The following is a 23,556-nucleotide window of genomic DNA, read 5'->3' on the forward strand; positions in this document are numbered from 1 at the left end:
GCCCCTGACGTCGAGTACTGTCGCCTTGGTGTTCCCACTGGACAGCAACAGTTTCAAAGGACATCACCATCACACAAGGCTGCTCTGTGACCCTGAGTGATCCAGACAAAAGCAAGACCCTTCTGTAATCAGGTCTGAGCCCAGACAAAACAGGAACTTTGTCCAAAACCCAAAAGTAACCCAGCATCTCTCCATCCTGGCAAATGGGAGTGACTGCTGCTTCTTTGCCAGTTATAGCCTTGACCTCAGTCTAGTCTCCCCTCTCTCTAGGAAAGACTGATGAAGGCAGCCAATCAGAGAATTACCTCCGCTTTCTGACAGCATCCAGTCCGGCTCTTTGCGTGCTCCCAGAGTCCCCGGCCATGTGCTCATAACAGGTTCTCTCTAACACCCTCGGACAGAGACGCCCTCCACTTCCCCATGATGTGCGTTCTCTGCCACTGCAGGGAGCAGTAGCGATGCTTGTTCAAGTGCAGGGCACCCCCAGTGGGCTTTACCTGGAGGGTGCTGACACACTGAGCTCAACTGCACTGCAGACATTCACAGCTGAGAAACCTGCGTGTTGGTGGGCAAAGGGGTCCGAGCAGGGTCACGGTGACTGGCGGAGCTGGCCCCAGGACCCGGGTCTGTGTGGCTCAGCCTGAGGCCTGGGCTGGAGGGCGGTGCAGGGCCTGCTGGCTGACTCTCGGTGCACTCCACTCTACCTTCTCCGAAGCTTACCTCTTCGGGAAAGGGCTCACATCGCAGCCCTGGCCCCAGCTCTCCGCTGCTTTGGCCGCCCGAGTTCCCCAGTGCCTGTTGGGCTGAGAGACACTACAGCACGGGTGGGAGCAAGCTGAGAGCTGGCCCTCGGGCCACACACTCAGTAGAAAAGTGACCTGGAGGCCCCAGAGCAGAGGGGACACCCCAGCGCAAGAACCAGAGGCATTGGTTCCCATGGGGACCCTCGTTCCCCCACTCACAAGCGATGTGACCTCAGGCAGGTCCCTAAACATCTCTGAGCCTCAGCTCTCTCATCTGAAAATAAGAAAGTAACATCTGCCCCGTGTATGTCTTCAAGTTGTAGAGGGGACTGTGAAAGCACCCGAAGAGGGGCTTCCAAGTGCCGTGCAAATCCATAAGGTGTGATTTTTTATCACTACTGTGACTCAGAGCTAACGGGTAATGCAGAGTCCAAACACCCTTTCTAAGGAGTCAGAGATTCCTTTGGTTTCCGCTGCAGACAGACAGCCAGATCTAGATGTGACAAGCTTGCAGAAGGCATCTTTGTCGTTTTTGTCAGATATGTATTTTTTTAAGTTTTGGGTGACAGACAATAAGATGCCTCTATTTCACAGATGGTAAAGTCACATACACAAAGACACACAGATATAAGCCGTTACAGTTATAGACAAACACTTGAAAACACAGATGGACACACCCAGACATACACGCAGTCACAGACACAGGCAAGCAGACAGACAATCACACAGGCACACAAAGGACAGTAAACTGAATCAAGATAGGGACCCTTTCTGTCTTCACAGCTGCATCTGCAGCCCCCAAAGCAGTGCCAGGTACGTGAATAAACATTTGTCAGATGAACAAATGAGAGAATGAATGAATGGATGGGTGGGTGGGTGGATGGATGCACACGTAATTCATACAGACACACCCAAACACGCTCTGTTGTCCTCAGATCCTATTGGTCCTTCAGCCACCTCTCTGCCATGCTGTCCATCAAAAGACCCTCAGGTTTCTCTCTCCTGAACCCAGGCACCGCGGCCAGTCCCCCGAGGAAGGGCGGAAGACCCGCCGAAGGCACTCTCGCCGCTGCTCCAAGACCTTCTGCAAGGCCAGCCCCGAGTCCCGGTCCAGCCCCCCGCCCAGCCAGCCCCTCCAGATGCTCAGCTTCCTGTCGGCCAGGGGTGTAGTAAGTATTCCGCACAGCCTCCTCCGCCAGTCTTGGCCGTGACACTTGGAGGGGGTGGAGGCACAAGTTCAGGGCAGTGTATGACACATTTTAATTCAGTTTCGGGCAGATATCCAACTGGTTTCAGACCTCCTTATTGATTAACCAGATGGTCCTTCACCAGCCTTTGGCAGCACTCGGCTTGACGGCTTGGGAATTGGGGGCTTGGGGGGACGGGAAAAACCTGAAGCCCCTGGCTCTTTATCAGGGGAGCTTCGAAAGTACATATTGGCCTCCCGAGTGACATCTGCAGAAAAGCATGTATGAGACACCACAGGAGGTTTCTTTGGGGAGGAAGGAAAAGAGGGGGTCTTTGAGGCAACAGGGGCACTGCAGCTTTGCGGTGAAGTCTGCATCTTTGACAGCTAGGCTGCAGCACTGACGAGCAGCTGGGGTTCGATTTCACCTGTGTAAACTCGGCCTTGAATGTATGCGAGAATTTTCCTCCAAGGAGCTGATAGCACTCGACCTCTCGTGTCCACACAAGGTCTCAGGGAGTTGAGGACGCAGCTGCCCTCACTAGTCCCTTCCACAGGTGGGACAGAAAAGCTAATGCTCAGAAAGTTAAGGTCTGGAGAGAAGCCACTGAGTAAAGCAAGAGCGAATCCAGTCGAGAAACCCGGCCTTGAATGGGATCGCGCAACAGTCCCTCAGGTCAAGAAGGAGGGCTGGAATACAGCTTCAGACAGTTCGACAGCAGGAAGTTTCCTGAGCAAGGGATTTGGAGTTGGGTCTGAACTCAACTTCCTAGCTGTGTGGCTTTGAGAAAGTCACTTAACCTCTTTGAAACTCAGTTTTCTCATTGGAAAATTTGAAATAATATCACTTCCATGTGGGATTGTTGGGGATATCCAATAACAGAAATTAGGTGAAGGCCTTTTGTAGACTCTAAAGGGACAGACACACAAATAGGAGGAGATTCAACACAGACGTATCCTGTGCTTACAGCTAACAGCTGGGAAGGGACCTGTCTCCTCTAGCTAGGCATAAATCTGAAAATTTCAGAGAGCCGCTCCCTTAGAAAGGATGAGGTGGAAGTAAGGAATAGCTCAGGGGTTCTTGCTGAGAGATCAAGGAAGAGAAGGTGATGATAAACACTGGTTGGGTCTGGTTGACACAATAGTTATATCTCCAGTGCATTCTGGGAAACTCTTCTTTACCAGTAAAGGCACCATGTATCACCAAGGTCTACTTTTGCCAAAGTCTTCTACCTAGCTGGAACCATCCACAACTCACCTCAGGGCCTTCCTTTGTAGAGATACCTGTAGTTGCTCGGTACTTGCCGATGGTAAATGCTCACTTGCATTCTCCCCTCCGCGAATGTCCTATGAAAGGTCTTTCCAGTAAGGCAAAGAGTCCGGAGGCCTGGGGGCAAGTTTTGGCTTGGCAGGACAAATCCTTTTACCCCTCCCAACCTCAGCTTCCTCAACTGGAAAATGAGCATGATTATCCCATTTGTGTCCCAAAGGAATTGTTGCAAAGGTAGAAATAATTTAAAATACAAGCAATAAGAGGTGGAAGAATGGTTTTAAGTTGGTAAAATCCACCCAGTCTCCCTGGTCATGGTATTTATGGCAACCCATTCGGTGACCCTAACTGACCCTCATTAAAAAGTGCCATTGGGAACAACTGGCTCTCACAACAAGGTGTTCTCTCACCTGGGATGGTTTCCTAACCAGTCAGGTCCAAGGTGTTGCAAAAAGCCGAATGTTGACTCCCCCCCACCCCAAAATTGTGGTCCTCCCACACCAGTGAGTGAGGTACCAGATTGCTATTGGTTATTAGGGCCCAGCTGCTATTAGAAGAGCAGAAAGCTCATCTGTACCTAGAAGGCAGAGGCCTTAAGAGCTCACCTAACCCAATACCCTGATTTCAAAAAGAGAACCTGGACTCACAGGAGAGAAATGACTTCCATGGACTATGACAAGTCAGAGTTGTTAAAAACATGGGACTATGATTATGTGGTCAGATCCTGGCTGTGAGCTGGGGATAGTTACTTAAACCTTTTTGAGCTGCAGTTTCCTCATCTGTTAAAAAAAATGCAGATAATAAACCTCTTCTTCAAAAGCCTTGTTTTGGGGACAAAAGCAGAGTAATTTTGTAAGTAGTCGAGCCCAGTGCTCGGCACGGGGGCAAAAATCAGCAAATAGTAGCAGGTGTTGTGATGAAAACATTCCAGATGCTGGCTCTGTATTTTCCAGCTGTGGAATCTTGAGCAAGTTACATAAACTCTCTGTGCCCCAGTTTTCTCCAAATCTGCAAAATGAGGATAATAATAAGACCTACCTCATAAGAGGAATGTTGTGAGGATGCAATGACTCAATGTAAGTAAGACTTTCAGACTGTAACAGGCAAGTGGTAGGTGCTAGGTTGCTGGCGGTGGACAGAAGCAGCAGCAGTATTAACAATGGAAATAGTAATGGTAGTAGCAACAATAGCAGCAGCACTGGTGATAGTAGTGGAGTAGTAATAGTAGAATGGTTCCAGGCCCAGGCTAGTCTGTGGATGGGTTGAGACCACAGCTAGAACCCCTGCTTCCCCTGCTTTCAGTTTCCTCCCATCCTCAATGGCAGCTGCAGCCCAAATGACTAGCCCCACGCTGCTCATGGCTGCCTGACTCCTGGGGCATCAGACGCCCCCCAAGTCTGGTCCTCCAAGTGCTCTCCATGCTGGGCTCTTTCTCATCCTTTCTTCTGCACAGGCAGGGATGGAAGAGGATACCAGGCTGGACCAAAGTTTTTCCAAGAGTCCTGGCCCCAAGATTTTTTGAGCTCTCTGCTGAAGAGAACAGCACAGTCATTGTCATTGAGTCACCCCTTCCATCACTTGTTCAAATCTACAGTTCTCTACTAAGCATCTATAAAGGGTCAGCTCTGATGTGGCTCTCAGGATCCAGTGAATAAGAAACAGCCTGTGCTTTCTTAAGAGGAAGACAGACAAGGTAAAAATTGTAAAAGACAGTGCACAACAGTGAATGCTGAGATGGAACAGGAGGTAGGCAGGCAGGGAAGGGAATTGGGGTTAGGGTTAGGTTAGGGCGGAGGAGGTGACAACTGAGAAACTAGCCAGTGGAAGCAGGAAACAAAGGCTGGAATCAGGATGGAGAAAGAATTCCAGGACAGGAGATGGGGTTCTGGGGGTTCTGGAGGTGAACAGGAGCCCATGCATGAGGGGTCTCCTATGCCATGGTTCCTGCCACACTCCATGGTGAGCATCCCATATGCAGAGCTCTTTAAAAATCAGGGACGGGCACATTACATCAAGAGGGCCTGTTTGCATACGTGAATATGCAGAAGTGGGTTGTATCTTGTTAAAATCCTAGTTGGTGAGCTAAAGATAACCGGAAGCCCTCTTTCTTGGTCAGAGCCCAAATCCAACTGGAGGGTCCCAAGGAGTGAATCCTTCATGGCCTCATTCGTTCCTTATCTATACTCAGTCAACTCTGTTCAAGGTATTAGGGAGACAGAGAGATGAATAAACAGGCTTCCTGAATTCCAGAGCTCACCATCTAGCTGTCAACAGACGGCTGCAATAACATGGGATAAGCTTTGTCATTAGGGCTGAGACTGAGTCAGTGAGTACTAGTACTCCTCCATTCTTCCAATATTCAAATACTTGCAGACCAGTTGATAAACAGACCCTGTCACCACCCATCCCCCAGTCAACAAAGCCATCCCTCCCCTCCTCTGGTACCTTCTGGACCTTCTCACAGTCCAGCAGCTAAACAGTGATACCTGGCAGCCCTTCAGTGCCAAGGCCAGCCACCATCAGATGGGACAGTACCCACACTCAACCAGTTGTTGAATATTTTGAATATCACCCCTGGAGGTGATGGATGCAAGTAAAATATACAGTAGGACCACAGAGGAAGGACCAATGTCTAAGAGATCTTGGTGTCTGAGAGGACTTTACAAATAAAGGAACATGTGAGCTGGGCTTTGAAGGATGAGTAGGAGTTCACCCAATTGAGATGGCTATTGAAATAACTAAATACCACTGTGTGCCAGGCACTGTCACATACTTTACACAGTTTTTTTTTTTCTCATTTGATTCACAAAACAGTTATTTGAAGTAGATGCCATCATTATCACCATTTTTCAGATGGGAAAACTGAGGCTCAGAGAGGTGAAGTGACTTAGGTAGGTAGCCCATTGAGTAGGAAGGGGAGCTGGTATGAATCATGGCTTGTATCTCAGAAGCTTACTGTGATAGCCAGAGGGCCTATTGGATTACAGAGAGGTGGGTGGCCCCGAGGTTTGGCCACGCCCTGTCCTGTAGCAGGGGGTCCTCTGTGAGGTCTATCCTAACTGGAGGGGGAATCTAAAGGGGGCTAATCAAGACTGAAATTAGACCCAGGAGAGGGCAGTCTCCTCCTTTCTCCTCCTTCTGACTCTAGCAAGCCAACAGCTTCCACATAACCCTTGCCAACAAAAACCTGCACAGATATGGAAAAAAAAAAAAAGGCAAAACCTGGGCTCCGTAAAAGAGGACCTCATGAAATTTGTGAACAGGAGGAAGCAGGAGGCGACAGTGATGAAGACAGGAGCTTTGAAGCAGATTCGGATACTCCAGAGTTCTTCATTTCATCTCCCTATGAGACTGGGTAACAGCCATAACTCATGCTTCCTGAGCACCTACTATGTGCCAGGTGCTAGGCTGAATTCTTTACATGTGCCATCTCATGCATTTCTTATAATAGCCTTTCAGGGGATCTTCTGCTAGTATCCTCATTTTACAATGAGGAAACTACAGCCTAGAAAACTCAAGCAAAAGGCAGCTGTTAAATGGAGAAGTTAGGATTCCAACCCAGAAAGTCTACCCTCAGAGTCCAGGTGCTTAATTACTTGACTTCCCTTGTGTCATTTCACTTCGCTGGGCCTCTGTGTCCTCATCTGTACCTTTAACTAATAAGCTTACCCACTGCACAGAGTGGTTGTGAGGGTGGAGTGAGATAAGGTATCCATTCATTTATAAGATATGCATTAAGCCCCTACTATGTGCCAGGCACCGGGTGAATAGCAGTGAACAAGACAGAGAAGATTTCTGCCCTCATGCAGCCTCTGTTTTATGAGCAAAACTTAGCCTGATGCTTGGGACATAACCCTCAATATCCAGTAGTTGCTAGTGTTACGATTTGTCGTCATAATGGCTGAATTAAACATGCTCCCAGTAAAAGCAGCCATGTTTTTGAAGTATCTCTGGCCTCAGAAAGCTTAATCATATCCAAGATCTCAGGTGAACTTCAGAACAACTCTAGGAGAATGGCAGGATATGCCTCCTATTTTGCAGACAGGGGAAATGAGGCTGAGGGAGCATGTATGGAGGGTCCAGCCTTCCCACCTCTGACCCAGGTTCTCACGTACATTCTGCAGAAGTGAGCTCTTGCTCAAACTAGGAGACTCGCTAATCCAATGCCATTCATTGCCGTTTAGAGGACAAAGGGACAAAAATGCGGAAGAAGGGGGCCGTGAGACTCAGGCATTTGTGGGACCAGTTATTCTTTTTAAATGGAAAATGGAATAGCATTGTCAACTTCTACTTTTGCCAAGCAAGGACAGAAAAAAGAAAACCACCATTTTCTGTACTGAAAGGGACACTGACCATCTGAAGAGGAAGCATACATAGACATGGCCTCAGAAGAAAGGATGAGCCTTTAAATCAAATGCATTTCGTTGGATGAAAAACTCATTCCACTGAACTTTTTTTTTTTTCTCATTTCAATTTGGACTGGTGAAGATTTTGCCTGACTGGATCCATGTAGAAATTTTCAAGAAGAGGTGGGCTGAGCGCCATCAAAAGGGGCTTCCGAGAAATGATGAGGTTGAAGCTGCTGGTCCCCTTCCGCCTCCTGACGGAGGGAAGGAGAGACAGCTGGCCCCAGGCCCAAGGTCAACTTCAGTGCGCAGCCCTGTGGGACCACCCCAGCCCTAAAGGACTTTGTTATCTTCCCAACATCCTTAGCAGATCTCTGTCTTTCTCTATTCCTCCCCCTCTCTAATGAACTCCTAATAGGTCAATGAATCCAGTCTTTTGATGTCTTCCTAATTAATGTGCAAAGGAAGATGAACAACAGTGAGGAAAATAAACTTAATGTCTTTGTGAAACAAAAGTTTTTTTTTTTTTAAAAAAAAAAAACGGAATAACCAGAACCCTCTAGCTAAAAGCTCTGCCACGCAGCTCTACATTCACATGAGAATTTCCAGTCCCCCATATGGCAGGGAGGGAAAAAAAATTATAGCCATCTCTCTCCATGGAGCCATTTGAAGCTCAGGAAATGGACTTGTTCAGTTTAATTGGAATTCTCTTCTTGATTGTATTTTTGTAACCTATTAGGCTGTGCTGCCTCTTGATCTCAGAATTCAGCCGAAATTAACTTTTGAAGTGTAAGTGAGGGGTTGCCTTTTTCACCGTTCTTGATTAAATAATGATTTGAAACAAAAACAATAAATAACAGTGCTGGCTTCCCTGGAGGGCTGAGAGAAACTCCCAGTGAAACACCAGGAGCTGGAGTTCATGGTGGGGGGATTTAATTACTTATTAGAAAAACGCAAATGTTGACGCTGAGTGTATTAAGGATAAAGGAGACTAGGCAAGCTTATGAGTTCAAAAGAAAAAGAAAAAAACTGGAGCTTCACATTGGGGTGGGCTAAGAGAATAAAAGGAACGTATTCGTTTGTTTTCTCCCAGGGGCCATGAGTTTGCGAAAAAGTTTGTCCTTAAAAAAATCTGAGATTGGCAATCCTGACCCAGAAGGGAAAAGCTTGTAATAGCTCTGAGGTCTGGATATGGCTTCATGACTCTGTCTCCCGGTTCCTTTCATTGACAACGTCCAAGAGGGTTTGAAAGGGCAGAGATGGGGAAGATGGAAGGGAGAGATGAAACATACAGGATGCACTGTTGGTGCTGCTTTCAGATAGATCCGGGTAGCAGCGAACACTTAGAACAGACGGTCACAAACTTAGTTTTCTCAAGGGCCAGGCAGCTAATAGATACAAGCAACAGGGAACCCATAAGGCCTGGGGCTGGGAGAGCTTGTGCCCTGTCCAAAAGGGGCAGCTGCAATTACTCACAAGCCAATTATTACCAAGCAGGAATGTCGACTCAATCTTGCCAGATCCTCTTATTTTTCAGCATGAGCTAGAAATGGGCTGTTATGAGAATCTGCCCCACTCTACAATGTTGACAGATCATTCAGATTTATTGCTGAACATAAATTTGTTTAGCCGGTAAGTGGGCTAAAGAAAGCATATCTGAAACAAAGTACAACTTGGCCCCTCAGTTTTCCAGTGGTGGTTTGGGGTGTTGAGACAGATGCTGTCCGTTTATACCCCCTCCCCCTCCCCACTTCACACACTGCCAGCTTCCAGCTTCCAGGTAATGTTCTCTGGCTGCCAAAGACCACTTTGTTTGGCTGGGTGGCAGTTTGGACCTACTAGAGAATTGACACCCTCTGGGTGCAGCCTTTAACCCGTGCGTGGCAGGGAACTGGTGTATAAATATCACAGCTCCCCCCTTGGTTGGGATTGACTCTGGAGCTGTCTCTGCCTTGGCTCCCAGGGTGTCCTCCAGAAGCCCTCCGTGGCAGCTGGCTTGATGACGCGTCTTCATCTGGCTCCTGCTCTCCCCTGCTCATTGCCCCCACTCTCCTACTGAGGTTCCTTGCCCTCAAAGAACCTGCCAGCACTCAAATTCCTATGTCAATTTCTAGGAGAACCATATGAAGACAGGTGTATTTCACTTGGTGATAAAGCACATCTTACAGGGGCTGAATTTTTGTGCCAAGCCCCAAAAGTAGGCCTTTGTGAAGACATGAAAAGAAGGGCAAGTCTGGGATGGAGGAAGGGGTCAGAGTGGACCACAGAAGAGAGAGGCCTGGTATGAGGCTCCCAGGTCTTAGACAGGGGTCCCGGGTACCATGAGGGCACTGTTCCTGGACAAAAGTGGGTCTAGGATGACTCCTCCCAGCGGGCCTCTTGAGGACCGTTTTGCGGCTGAGCTGGGGAGACAGGGGCAGAGAGCAGTTATGTGCACGGAAGAGGAATTTCCAGCGGATGAGGACGAGCTCGTCCAAGACGACTTGGGCGCGGCCTGCTGTCTGAACGAGGAGACAGGGGGAGCCATCCTGTCGTGTCAGCGGCCGGTGGGCAACGGCCTGCGTCCTCCACGCGGAGTGGGAGTGAGAGCATCTGACAAGGGAGGAGACGCCTCGAGATGGGAGGCGAGCGCACGGAGGCCTCTGTCGCCTGCCTGTCATAAAGTCCTTGACTTTATGAAGGCCTCCCCTGCGTTATCACAGCATCACTCGCACACGCGTGCACACGCACGCACACTCACACGCAAACCTCTCAGTCTGCCTTTGGCCCCCCCCTCTGTTGTGTCTTTCCCCCGTGTGGGGGGTGAATGGAGAGCTCTGGAGAAGGAGGAATCTGAGGCGCAGAGGCCATTAAACGATCCAGACGTCCCTACTGAGTTTATGAAAATGTTTCTATCACCTGGAAACAGAGATACAGCCCATCAAGACTGGCAGAGACAAAACCAAATAGCGTTCAGCTGAAGGAAGAAGGAATGAAAGTCTTGGGGCCACCAGACCTTCCCACGGCCCTCAAAGTAATCCTTAAAGCAGGTCAAACAGGGGGAGAAGATGGGCGTCTCCAGGACCTGCTAGGCATGGCATGTTACGCTGGCTGTGCCCTGTCCAAGGGTGACTGGCCTTGGAGTCACAGCCCACCGACCCTCCATTTGTTGAGCCGGCTGTGAAAACCGATGTGGGGCTGCTTCAGTCCAGAGAAAGGTGTATCTCTTTTCTAATTTGTCTGGCCAGAGTGGAGCACCATTTTCAAGTTCCTGACCCAGGGGGAGCACCGTTCTAGCACCTGAGCAAAGTCACTGCATGGGCCAGCAGCCCTGTTGCGTGCAAGAGGCCAGACCCAGTTCATCTTTTAACCCGACCTCCCAGAATAGCAGAAAGTGGAGAAGGAAGTAAGGAGACCCAACACCGCTTGTCTCATCTGGAAGGCTCCTCGGGTCAGGAACTTCTCACCTTAGCCTGGAACTTATGCTGTTGAGCCTGTGTAGACTGGGCTCCTGTGTGCTTTCTCTGAGGATCCTAGGTCTGAGGGGGACCAGGAGGAAGAGCGGAGGGCATTCCTTCTCTTTGCCACTGGCCTGGACCTAAAACTTTATTCTAGAGGTTCTCTCTGGCTCACATGCCCAGCCCTGAGCTGGTCTCAAGACCCCAACTTTCAGCCCATCCAGATGGAGACAGGAGGTAAAACAAGCAATTACTGCCCCCTCACCCCAGTAAGAGTGCTGTGGCAGACAGAAGCCACTCATTTTTGAATGAGTGAATGAATGAAAGAGTGAATGTTAGAATGAATGAAGTAGACAGTTTTGTGCTGTCCTGGCCTGGAGCTCAGAGAAGGCTTTCAAGAGGAGGTGATACGTAAACTGGAAGATGAATACATTTAGCCATGTGAAGTGAGGAAGAGGAGAACAGTGTTCTAGGCAGAGGAAATGGCATAGGCAAATGGCCTGGGGTTGGGAGGGCAAGATGTGGTGGTAGAACCAAGCAAACTTTCTAATCGATTGGCCTAAGGTCGTGGGGGCCAGCCTGGGGGGCGGGTATATGGAAGAGATGAGGTTTGTGAAGGACACAGGGTTGAGTTGTAAAGTGTCGACACTGTCACGCAGGTCAAAGAATTTAGATTCATCCAGAGAAATGGGACTTGTAAACAATCAGGAGAGGTTGGTATTTTCAAGCGCCAGGCTCAGCCCAGTGAGGACAGTTCAGTAGTACGTTCATCTCTGTTTTCTGTGACGATGGGAGAGCATCTCAGAGAGTTCTCAGTTCCGATCACACAAGTTTCACGGACATAGTGGTCGTGGTCAGTCAGCGACACTCTGTGAAAGTGTCCCCGTGAGCTCAGGATGTGGGGTTGAGAATGTGAAAAAGGCAAAGTCCCCCCTTCTATGTCCACTAGCCCCGAGGGGCCTTATGTTCAGGAGATCCTCCCCTCTGGGGACTCTTGATGCACCAGGACATATCCTTTGAAATTAGTAGTCAAGGTGGAGACAAGTACCTGGGCAGAGAAAGGCCCAGACTGGATGCCTCCAGGTAGCAAGCCATCGGATCATGGAAACCACTGTATTCATAGCCCAGCCCGGTTCCTTCCAGGAGGGGCTCACCTGAGTCACTTGTGATACACTGGCTACCAAAAATTCACTGTCTCTGAGACAAAGATTCCATGAGCCCATCCCCAGCCCAAGCCCCAGCCTGAGAGCCCAGGTCCCAGGGTCTCATCGCCTGGCATGACGTTTTGTCTCTCCTGACAGAGGTGGCGGAAATACATATGTAGCCACTGAACTCTCAGAGGTGGGAAGGCTATGGCATCCAACTTGCACACCGGAAGACAAAAAGGAGCTGGATGAAAAGGGGCCTTTACGTTAATTTTTAAAGAAGTCTCACACTGGAAAACCCCACGTGGGCAACCTTATTTTGAGGTCCCTTGTCCCAGAGCAAAGCCAGCCAGATTGCCAAGCATATACAGTGGCAGCCATGCTGGGTGGAACTTGGCAAAGCTGGACCATCACCTTGTCTGTGTGCAAAGCCTCCTGGGAGTCCCACCTCCCCCGCTCCAGGAGCTGATACCCTGAGCTGGTGGAGTCATCACTGTTACTCTCACAGTTGCATCGTCTCCGTATCTCACCCTCATGACCAACTGCTGAGAAGGCAGAAGTGTTCCCTTAAGAAAGCCCAGAAGTCCCCCCTTCTTTAGGCCCAAGGTGCATGGGAGAAACTGGGTGGGAGAAGCAGGCTTTTGACGGTGAGGCCTACACTAATATCTGCAGGGCCTGGGACAGGCGTATAGAAGGAGAGCCACACACGATGTATGCAAATGTTTATAAATCAAGCCAGCAAACTTAGATGAAATAGGTTCTCCTCTCTTGGCAAACATACCTTCGAAATGATCTGGAAAGTCAGATTTGGATTTAGAATCTTGGAGCCCTCGGAGTGCCAGGCCACAACACGACAGTGTAGGGAGAATCTGCCCCGAGGCCCCGGCCCCTCCCGTTCTGCCCCCGTGTCCTTGCACCGTCCAGCACCGTTGATGGGCCTCCCACCCGGGCACACGGACACCTAAGCCTGAACATCCAACTTCTGTTCAAATAGCCACACTGGACCTAGGCATGTGCACACCTGAAGCATGCTCTACCCCTGGGAGAAGAGATCCATGGATGATCCCGCAGAGACCCTGGAAGGGGACTCAGGGGTCATTAAAACAGAGAATTCTGGGATTTCAGGTCCCCAGAGGGTGATTTCGGGGGGAGTGGTTTACAGGTGGTGCCTTCTCAGCCCCACAGATTTCTCACCCCAAGGGGATGCTTATCGCTGGAGGAGACCCAGGGCAGAGGTCCATCTTGCCCACATCTAAGCATGGTATTGTTGGGGGACCAGAACCAAACCCACTATGTCATCCCAGCCGTGAGACGGGTCTGAACGTTTAAAGAAAACCATCCGTTGTACTACTTCTAAACGCACCCTAGCCTTCCCGAGGGCTGCCTCTCCATCGCCTCCTTTACTCCTTCATCTGTCCTAGATCAGCCCCACACAGGATCCTGGGGACCCCTCCTCATTCCCAGGCGCCCCAAGGCAGCCCCTCCCAGAGCCGTCTGTCACAAGTAACACCTTCCCTGTTCCCCGCCCCCCATCTTGACACCTTAGATTGATGCGAACTCTAGCCGCCATCTGCATTGTCAGCAGGGGTTTCTTGATCCAACTTGGGCATTAAGGGACTGATGAGGTTAGTGTTGATGGCTTGAGGTCCCCTTACTGAGAAAGCCAACCGGAAGCGATGCTTCACCTGTCAAGAACACTGAAAACCCAAAACCCAAAGTTCAGGGCCAAGTGTGAGTATGTACGGAAAGGTGTGTGTGTTTTCTTGTCATTTGCGACTCTGATGATGGACTCACCTTGCCCGCTCTTCCCTTTCTCTTACACCTTACCTACCTACTAAAGGAGGAGTTCTTGCTTGGTAAGTGGATATGATCCGCAAAGACATGAGAGAATTTATTAGAAGCCACTCGAGCGCCTTAGCTACCTTCTCCAGGGGGAAAAGGACACACGCAAATATCTGTAGAGGCTTTTTTTTGTTTGTTTTCCGTCAGACAATTTGACTTCCATTTTTTTATTTTTTTGTCCCCTCTTTCTTTTCCCCTTTAGTTGAAAACTACTAAAATATCATTTTGTGACCTTGACTTTATATTAAAAAAAAAAAAACCTCTCATCTTTATTTCATTTCTTTTCCCCATGTGATATTTGTCTAGGGTTCTATTCGGGCAACTTTTTCTTTAAAAAAAAAAAAAAAAAAGTCAAATTTGTTGAGGATTTGGTTGACGTTTAAAATTTTGGCTTTATCTCCTTTTTTTGTTTTTAAGTTTCAAGATATATTTTTTCAGGCCCATAGCCTCCTTTCTTTCCCCCCACTTTTCTTTATTTTTATTATTGTTTTAGGTTAAGGGTGTTTACACACCCCCTTCTCTTAAGTTGTTGCTTTCGTTTAATTCCTTAGAAATTAAATTTTGTATAATTTCCTTTTTCTTTTGTTTAATCTGGATCGCATGCTTTTCTCTCTGCATGATACCTAAATCTTCCAGTTATCCTAGCAGGGGGTAAAAAAAAAGATCTCCTTTCTGTGGTATTCTTTCAGGAAGTTGTGCTTTTGTTTTTTGGCGTCTCTTCTTTCCTCTCCTCTCTCTCTTTCCTTTCGTTACAGTGCATCATGATGGTAAACATTTCTTGGTTATTTAGACACAGCCCGCAGACCCAGCGCGCAGCAGTGTCCGACGGGTGTTTTTGCTTTCAGATCACTGGGCCGGGGGCTGCTGCCCTCTTTACCAGAACAGCCCGGCTGCTCGCCACCTCCCGAGGACGCTCCCAGGAGTATGACTCGGGCAATGACACCTCCTCGCCACCCTCCATGCAGATCAGCTCAGCCAGGTCTCGGGGTCAGGAGAAGGAGAGCCCCACTGGGGGCCTGAACAAGAGCCGGGGCCCCAGCAGCGGCAACACCTCTGATTCCGGGAACTCCTTCACCACCTCCTCCCCCCAGAACGAGGGGGCCGCTTTGGAGAATCTCTCCCCCACCAGCAGGGGCAGAGAGTCAAGGTCAGTGCGCCTGGGTGGCAGGAGGGGGTCCGGCCTGAGCTCCACAATCTCAGTCTCTCACCCTAGCACTACACCACACACACAGACTCCAGCTCTTTTATTTGAGAGAAAGAGAGAGAGAGAGAGAGAGAAATTGGCATCATTTTTGAAAAAAACTATCCAAGGAGATCAGCTTCAGATACAGCTGGATCCAGGGTCTCAAAAATACATCATCAGGAATCTGTCTTTCCTATTACATCTCTCAGTTCTGCTTCCCCCTCTCTTGGCTTTATTTTCAAGCAGATCCTCCCAAAGCATTGGCAAAGATGCCATCCAGTTAACATGCTATCGGTCTAGCCAGCCAATGGAAGGAGAATGCCTCTTTCCCCAGAATTTCAGCAAAATCTCAGGGCAAGTGCTCATTGACCCTGCTTGGCCCAGCTTGGGTCACCTGCCCACACTAGACCAATCACACTGCCCAGGGGATGCTGTATTCTTGGCTAGAACTTGTCATCTTCCACCATCAGGGCTAATGAGTCTTCCCATGTACACGAAAACTGGGGAATGTCTGGTTCTCTGAAGGAAAAGCAGGGTGTACTGTTATCAGGAGGAGGGATGGAGGCTGGGCAGGAAAAAACAGATGTGAGTTTACCAATAATCACAGGAGAAAGTCTAACATTTAAAGTCACTGTCATTTTAAAATATACCACAGCATTTACCCAAACACATTGAAAATTTATGTCCATACAAAAACCTACACGTGGATGTTTTTATAGCAGCTTTATTCATGCCCAAATTTGGAAGCTACCAAGATATCCTTCAACAGTTGAAAAGATAAATAAACGGTGGTCCATACACACAATGGAATACTATTCAGCACTAAAAAGAAACAAGCTACCAAGCAATGAAAAGACAGGGAGGAAACTTAAATCCATGTTACTAATAGAAAGCAGCCAATCTGAAAAGGCTGCATACTCTACAATTCCAACTACATGACATTCTGGAGAAGGCAAAGCTATGGAGACAGTAAAAAGATCAGTGGTTACCAGTGGTTAGAGGGTAGAGAGGGGTGGATCTGCCTGCCTCGGGACATACGTCCCTGGCCTCAGTTCACAGCCAAGCTCGGCTGGGAGCCAGGACTCGGTCGGAGCAAACGTCAGTGTCTCCAAGAACAGGCAGTGACGTTCCCAGATATCTACTCATATACTTCAGGGCTGTTATGCAGGAGATACTGAGAATAGTAATAACAACAATAATAATAACGGCAGCTATTATTTATGGAGCCCTGAGGTACTATGCCAGGTGCTTTCCATAGATAATCTTCCTAAACGCCTTCTAAACCCTTTATGGGATAGGTTCTGTTATAATTCTTTTTTGGCTGATGGGGAAACGGAAGCTCAGAGCAGTTAAGAAACTCACTTCATAAGGGCCGGCACGAGGATTGAACCACAGATCTGTCTCCAGAACTGGAGTTAAGCCTGAACGGCATTTAGCAGTTACCTGCTTAAATCTGATCTATGTGGACAGCCAAATTAAATAATTTAGAGCCAGCCTCTCACTGTGAAGTATACATGATCTTTAAATCCGTGGCCATTTATGTCACGTCAGCTAAGAGCACAGGGCAGAATGGAAGAGCCATCGGCTGTAAATCAGGGGAACCACAGACGGTAAAGGCAGGGGCTGGCAAGGTAGCAGGGACGTGGGCTCCAGGGCTGGACAGATCGGGGTTTGAGACTCTGGGTGGCCGTGAGCAAGCAGCTCACCCTTCTTCTGGGTCTTCTCGGTAGATAAGGGATAATAATAGTGCCAACTTCCTAGGGTTGTAGGGGGCTAAATGAGATGATGCTGTGAAGCTCCCAGGATGTGCAGAGGCTCGGCCTGTTTACTCCACAGCTATTTATCAGTGACCTAGGACACATGTCTCGGGCTCTGTCCTGGTGCTGGGGTAACAGTGTCCAGAGAGACGTGAGTCCTGTCCCCAGGGAGCTCCATGTCTGGGGGAGGGAGAGAACAATTATAAGACCAAGCGAGCCATCTAGGGGTGGGGGGAGGCATTGGGGCTGGGGGCTGTGATAACACATCGGAGGTCACACCACCAGGCTTCAGGGGGTCGAAAGCCCGAACCATGAGTAGGAGTTGTCAAGTGAAGAGGATTCCAGGCAGTGGGAATGTTCTAAAGCCTGCAGACAAGGAAGGGAATAGGAATCGTCCAGGAGGGACAAGTAGTCCATTGTGTCTGGAGTCAAGAGAGGAGAGCGCCAGAGCTGAGACCGGAGTAAGAGCAGGGGCTGGGTCACGATGAAATTATATTAATGTTATTTGAACTTGACCCTTGGCCCAATCCCAATGAACATGTCCTTACTGAGAACCGACAGGAACCCAGCATGGCTCTAGGCAGGGTGAGAATATGACAGGACCCCGTCCTTCGGGTGAACTTGAACAAGCCTCCACCCTCCTTTGGGTCTCCATTCCCCCATCTGCAAAATGGGCTACGCCAGTGTCCCAACTTGAACCAACTACATGTCACTTTCCCGAGCGGTTCCCTAGCCAGGTGCTACTGTTACTCTTATTTACTTTAATAAACTCACTTTGTAATATAAGGAAACTTGTAGTACGATCTTAAATAGAAAATTTGTATCACCTGTCCTAAATAGAATGCACCTGTGAAAATACATGTGATTCAAACAATGTATTTAATTCTGGTTAATTACAGTTGCCTGCCCGAGGTTCCGAGTCTCAGGCCCGGGCGCTCTCTCTCTCTCTCTCTCTCTCTCTCTTTGGGAGATTGCAAGCATTAAAGAGACAGTAAGAACCCACTAGTACCCAACCCGGGCTTTCTCATTAATATAATCAGAGGGACTGAAAAAGACTGGAAAGGGACGAAATCTTCCACCATGTGATTTGATCACAGCCATCACGCACCCTGTGGCATGTGTCCTACTCTATCTCTGCTCCACTCACATCCGTGGTCTGGGAAGTCTTTCCAGAGGTAGTAAGATGGGGAAAGGTGGATGCAGGGTTCTGAGAACACCGCAGCCGAGGCAAAGTAAGGAGGTGAGTATCAGCTCAAGATGCCCTGGACCAGCGGGCAGGCCGGCGCTAACAGCCGTTCTCCCCTCTGCAGAGAATTCCAGTCGCCATGCCTGGAATGCACCGAGGTGAAGAAGTCCAGTTTGGTCCCATCCGCGGCCCGGAGCTCGCCCATGAGAGGGTGCTCCCGCAGCTCCTCCTGTGCCAGCACCCACTCCTCCAGCCACTCCTCCCGATCCCCAAACCCCAGGGCCTCCCCCAGGTACACCAGGAGCCGATCCACCTCCTCTGGGAAAAGGTGAGTGCAATTTTGACCTTGACTCTGCCGCTAGTTAAGGTGACTGGAGATGTCCTTTGACCACCGGGGGACAGGAGCGGAACAGATTTGGGTTTGAATGCCCAGTCTATCTATTACTCACTGGTGGCCTTGGTTGTCAGTTCACCTGTCTGAGCCTTAGTTTCCTCCCCTGCAAAACGAAAACCATAACAATACTTACCCTGAAGGATTGTTCTGAGGACTGTAAGACACTTAGATCAGTATTTGGAATCTAATATCAGTTTTGATTGTTGTTACCAGCATGAGGACCCATTCATGTGTATCAGTTTTCTTCTGCTGCGTAAAAATGATCCCCCCAGGGCGGCACCCTTATCAATAAGTGTTTCCTTGGTTCTTTTTTTTTTTTTTCGTGGTACGCGGGCCTCTCACTGTTGTGGCCTCTCCCGTTGCGGAGCACAGGCTCCGGACGCACAGGCTCAGCGGCCATGGCTCACGGGCCCAGCCGCTTTCCGAACCAGGGCACGAACCCGTGTCCCCTGCATCCGCAGGCAGATTCTCAACCACTGCGCCACCAGGGAAGCCCTTTCCTTGGTTCTTGATTCAGTGGATCAGCAGTTTGGGCTGGGCTCAGCTGAGTGGTTCTTCTGTTCTCTCTTGGGTTCATGCATGTGTCCTCCATCAGCTGGTGGGTTGTCTGGGGGCTGGCTGGTTTGAATGACCCCAGCTGATTCATCTCTGCTCCGTGTGGCCTCACATCTTCCAGCAGGCTTGTCTGGGCTTGTTCACATGGTGCTGGCAGGGTTCCAAGAGAGAGCAGTAATGTGCAAGGCCTCGGCTTGGAACAGGCGTGACCTCTTCAGCTGTTTTCTTAGCCACTGCAAGCCAGAGGACCAATCCAGATAGATGCCAGGGATGCTGCTCTTAGTGGGAGGAACTGCAACATCACATTGCAAGGGGCATGGATACAGGGAGGAGAACTGTGCCCATTTTTTCACTTTACCACTCAATTCTAATAACCACTGGTTATTGTTTGATTTTCTCATGTGGAATAATGATATGGCAGAATGCAGAGACATGCGATCTCAGGAATTGGAAGATTCCATCCAATCTAATCAACCCACAGCTTCATGGAGTCCAGCTTCCCTCTACAAACAAGAACTTCCAACGGCAACCCAACTATCCCTCTTCTGCAACCGTATCAAAAAACAGTTGCTTACGTAGGTGGTTACCTCAAGACCAGTTCATTCAAAATAAGGAGGCAAGGAAGCTAACAGAAATATTCAACAGGGTAGAGTGACATAAGTCGAAGAGCAAAGTCAGGCTTAAAGGAAAATTGAGAGAAATAAAATTAAATCAGGAGGAAGGTTAAGTCCCAAAGGCATGTCCTACCATTCTGTATGGTTGGCCATCTGTATCTGCGGGTTTCACATCCCTGGTTATGAAAGGCCAGTGTATTCAATATACTATGCCATTTTATATAAGGGGCTTGAGCATCTGCAGGTTCTGGTATCTGCAGGGACTCCTGGAATCAATCCCCCACAGATACCGAGGGATGACTGTTTTTGCTATGGAGGTGTGCTGCAAATGAGACTCTGAGCTCCCTGGCAGACAAAGCAAAAAGGGAAATTGTCCCTTTACATTATTAACAAAAAAGATAAAAATTGAACCAGTTGCTTGGAAGAGCAGTTATTTCTGATTTTTAAGTATGAAAAATGATTCACATGGCTCCACAGAAAAGGGACACTATGTGGTACAGTGGATAGCAATGCCTGATGTCCTTTCAAAGTGTCCAAAAGCATTACTTCATCGTAACTCTTTTTTATAACGTCTCTCACTATATAGCCAAAGAGCAAGTTGGCAAAGCAAATTTTTCAGGGGCCGTAGCTGGACACTAGTGTCCCAGGGCACTAAGACTGGAGGAGCTATTCCTTGTCCACACTCCTTCCATCACGCTGGGCAACACGTAAGAATAGAGTCCCAAGGCGATGGGTATTATGATTATTATGATCACCTAAGAAAGTAGGAAGGGGCTAAGGAACACCTAGGTGAGGGCAGGTCAGAGCAAGACTTCTTTTCAAACTGAAAAGGATAGCAAAACTTTGCTAGCATTCCTGTGAGGGAAAGCTGGCAGAAACAGAGCATGAGAGAGTGTCCCCCCCCTACTCATTCCTGTGCCCGTAGCAGACATTGCTAATCTATCACAGCCCTCTTTCCCACTGAACAGACATGGCCACATAATCCCTCTGAACCCTGGCAGGAGCTACTAGCAGATCAAATCAGCAATTGTGAGAGGAAAATTATTGGAAAGACTGAGAAAGAAGGGTAGATGTTCCTAGGAAAGTGGTGGAGAAACCAAGGCAGTCGTTCTCTAAACGTGGGAGGCGTTAGCAGGAGGGAAGAAGACTGGAAATAGCATAGGGGTTAGCAATTCGGATGCACAACAGTACAGTCTAGCAGAAGTCAGGAGCACTTTGTAACCAAACAGACCTGCGTTCAAACCCCTTACCAGCTGAGTGACCTTGAACAAATTATTGGGTTGGCCAAAAGGTTTGTTTGGTTTTTTTCTGTAAGATGGCTCTAGTAGCACTTAGTTGTCTTTAACTTCATTGAAAACAATTTTATTAGAGTGTATGTGACAGCTGTCATATCAGTGTGCATGAGGGAGGATATTTGGGGATATATGTATATGTATAGCTGATTCACTTTGTTATAAAGCAGAAACTAACACCATTGTAAAGCAATTATACTCCAATAAAGATGTTAAAAGAAAAAACAAAGAGGGCTTCCCTGGTGGCACAGTGGTTGAGAATCTGCCTGCTAATGCAGGGGACACGGGTTCGAGCCCTGGTCTGGGAGGATCCCACATGCCGCGGAGCAACTAGGCCCGTGAGCCACGGCTACTGAGCCTGCGCGTCTGGAGCCTGTGCTCCGCAACAAGAGAGGCCGCGACAGTGAGAGGCCCGCGCACCGCGATGAAGAGTGGCCCCCGCTTGCCACAACTAGAGAAAACCCTCGCACAGAAACGAAGACCCAACACAGCAAAAATAAATAAATTAATTAATAAAATGTACTTAGAATTACATTTTTTAAAAAGGTTATTTTAAAAAAACACAAAGAAAACAATATTAAAATTAATAAAAGTATTAAATATAATTATATTAAATATATAAAATAAACTTTTAAAAAATAAAGTTTCAAAATTTCAAAAAAAAGACATCAAAATTGGTGAATTTTTGTGTAGCCATTTTAATATTGGAGATGGAAGAAAAAGAACATTTTCGGCATACTATTATTCTTTATTATTTCAAGAAAGGTAAAAATGCAACTAAAATGCAAAAAAAGATTTGTGCAGTATATGGAGAAGGTGCTGTGACCGACGGAACGTGTCAAAAGTGGTTTGCGAAGTTTTGTGCTGGAGATTTCTCACTGGACGATGCTCCACGGTCGGGTAGACCAGTTGAAGTTGATAGCGACCAACTCGAGACATTAATTGAGAACAATCAACGTTATGCCATGCAGGAGAGAGCTGACAGACTCAAAATATTCAAATCAAGCGCTGAAAATCATTTGCACCAGCTTGGTTATGTGAATCACTTTGATGTTTGGGTTCCACTTATATAAGTTAAGCGAAAAAATGCTTCTTGACCGTATTTCCGCATGTGATTCTCTACTTAAATGTAATGAAAACGTTCCGTTTTTAAAACAAATTGTGGGTGGGTGATGAAAAGTGGATACTGTTCAGTTGTCTGGAGCGGAAGAGATCGTGGGGGAAGCGAAATGAACAACCACACCAAAGGCTGTTCTTCATCCAAAGAAGGTGATGTTGTGTATATGGTGGGATTGGAAGAGTCTCCTCTGATATGAGCTCCTTCTGGAAAACCAAACAATTAATTCCAACAGTACTGCTCCCAATTAGACCAGCTGAAAGCGGCACTCAATGGAGAGCATCCAGAATTAGTCAACAGAAAACGCATAACCTTCCATCAGGATACCGCAAGACCACATGTTTCTTTGATGACCAGGCAAAAATTGTTACAGCTTGGTTGGGAAGCTCTGATTCATCCGCCACCTTTGAATAAGACATTGCACCTTCGGGTTTCCATTTATTTAGGTCTTTACAAAATTCTTTTAATGGAAAAATTTCAATTCCCTGGAAGACTGTAAAAGGCATCTGGAAGAGTTCTTGGCTCAAAAAGATAAAAAGTTTGGGGAAGATGGAATTATGAAGTCGCCTGAAAAATGGCAGAAGGGGGCTTCCCTGGTGGCGCAGTGGTTGAGAGCCCGCCTGCCGATGCAGGGAACGCGGGTTCGTGCCCCGGTCCGGGAGGATCCCACGTGCCGCGGAGCGGCTGGGCCCGTGAGCCGTGGCCGCTGAGCCTGCGCGTCCGGAGCCTGTGCTTCGCAACGGGAGAGGCCACAACAGTGAGAGGCCTGCATATCACAAAAAAAAAAAAAAATGGCAGAAGGTAGTGGAACAAAAGGGTGAATGTGTTGTTCAATAAAGTTCCTAGTGAAAATGAAAAATGTGTCTTTTATTTTTACTTAAAAAGCAAAGGCAATTTTTGGCCAACCCAATACATCATCTCTCTCTGCCTCTGTGTCCTCATCTATAGAATGGGATTGATAATCGTACCTAACTCTAGGAAGTGCTGAGGATTAAATGAGATAATATACACAAAACATTAGTTCAATAAAAATAGAATCCCACTACTGGGCATATACCCTGAGAAAACCATAATTCAAAAAGAGTCATGGGGCTTCCCTGGTGGCGCAGTGGTTGAGAATCCGCCTGCCGATGCAGGAGACACGGGTTCGTGCCCTGGTCCGGGATGATCCCACGTGCCGCGGAGCAACTAAGCCCGTGAGCCATGGCCGCTGAGCCTGTGCGTCCGGAGCCTGTGCTCCGCAACGGGAGAGGCCACAACAGTGAGAGGCCCGCATACCGCAAAAAAAAAAAAAAAAGAGTCATGTACCAAAATGTTCATTGCAGCACTGTTTACAAAAGCCAGGACATGGAAGCAACCTAAATGTCTATCGGCAGATGAATGGATAAAGAAGACGTGGCACATATATACTCAGCCATAAATTTTACTCAGCCATAAAAAGGAACGAAATTGAGTTATTTGTAATGAAGTGGATGGACCTAGAGTCTGT

General features: G+C 48.1%; 1 protein-coding gene across 1 annotated transcript in view; it reads left to right on the forward strand.

The window, feature by feature from the left end:
* SRRM4 (serine/arginine repetitive matrix 4) overlaps positions 1–23,556 on the forward strand; it is a 171,829-nt gene that overhangs the window by 138,495 nt on the left and 9,778 nt on the right. Inside the window, exons 8-10 of the mRNA XM_067014659.1 lie at positions 1,756–1,912; positions 14,815–15,116; positions 18,220–18,423. Coding sequence (XP_066870760.1) covers positions 1,756–1,912; positions 14,815–15,116; positions 18,220–18,423 — 663 coding nt within the window. The remainder of the gene's footprint in view (positions 1–1,755; positions 1,913–14,814; positions 15,117–18,219; positions 18,424–23,556) is intronic.

The sequence above is a fragment of the Kogia breviceps genome, chromosome 15 (assembly GCF_026419965.1).
Source record: "Kogia breviceps isolate mKogBre1 chromosome 15, mKogBre1 haplotype 1, whole genome shotgun sequence".
NCBI lineage: Eukaryota > Metazoa > Chordata > Mammalia > Artiodactyla > Physeteridae > Kogia > Kogia breviceps.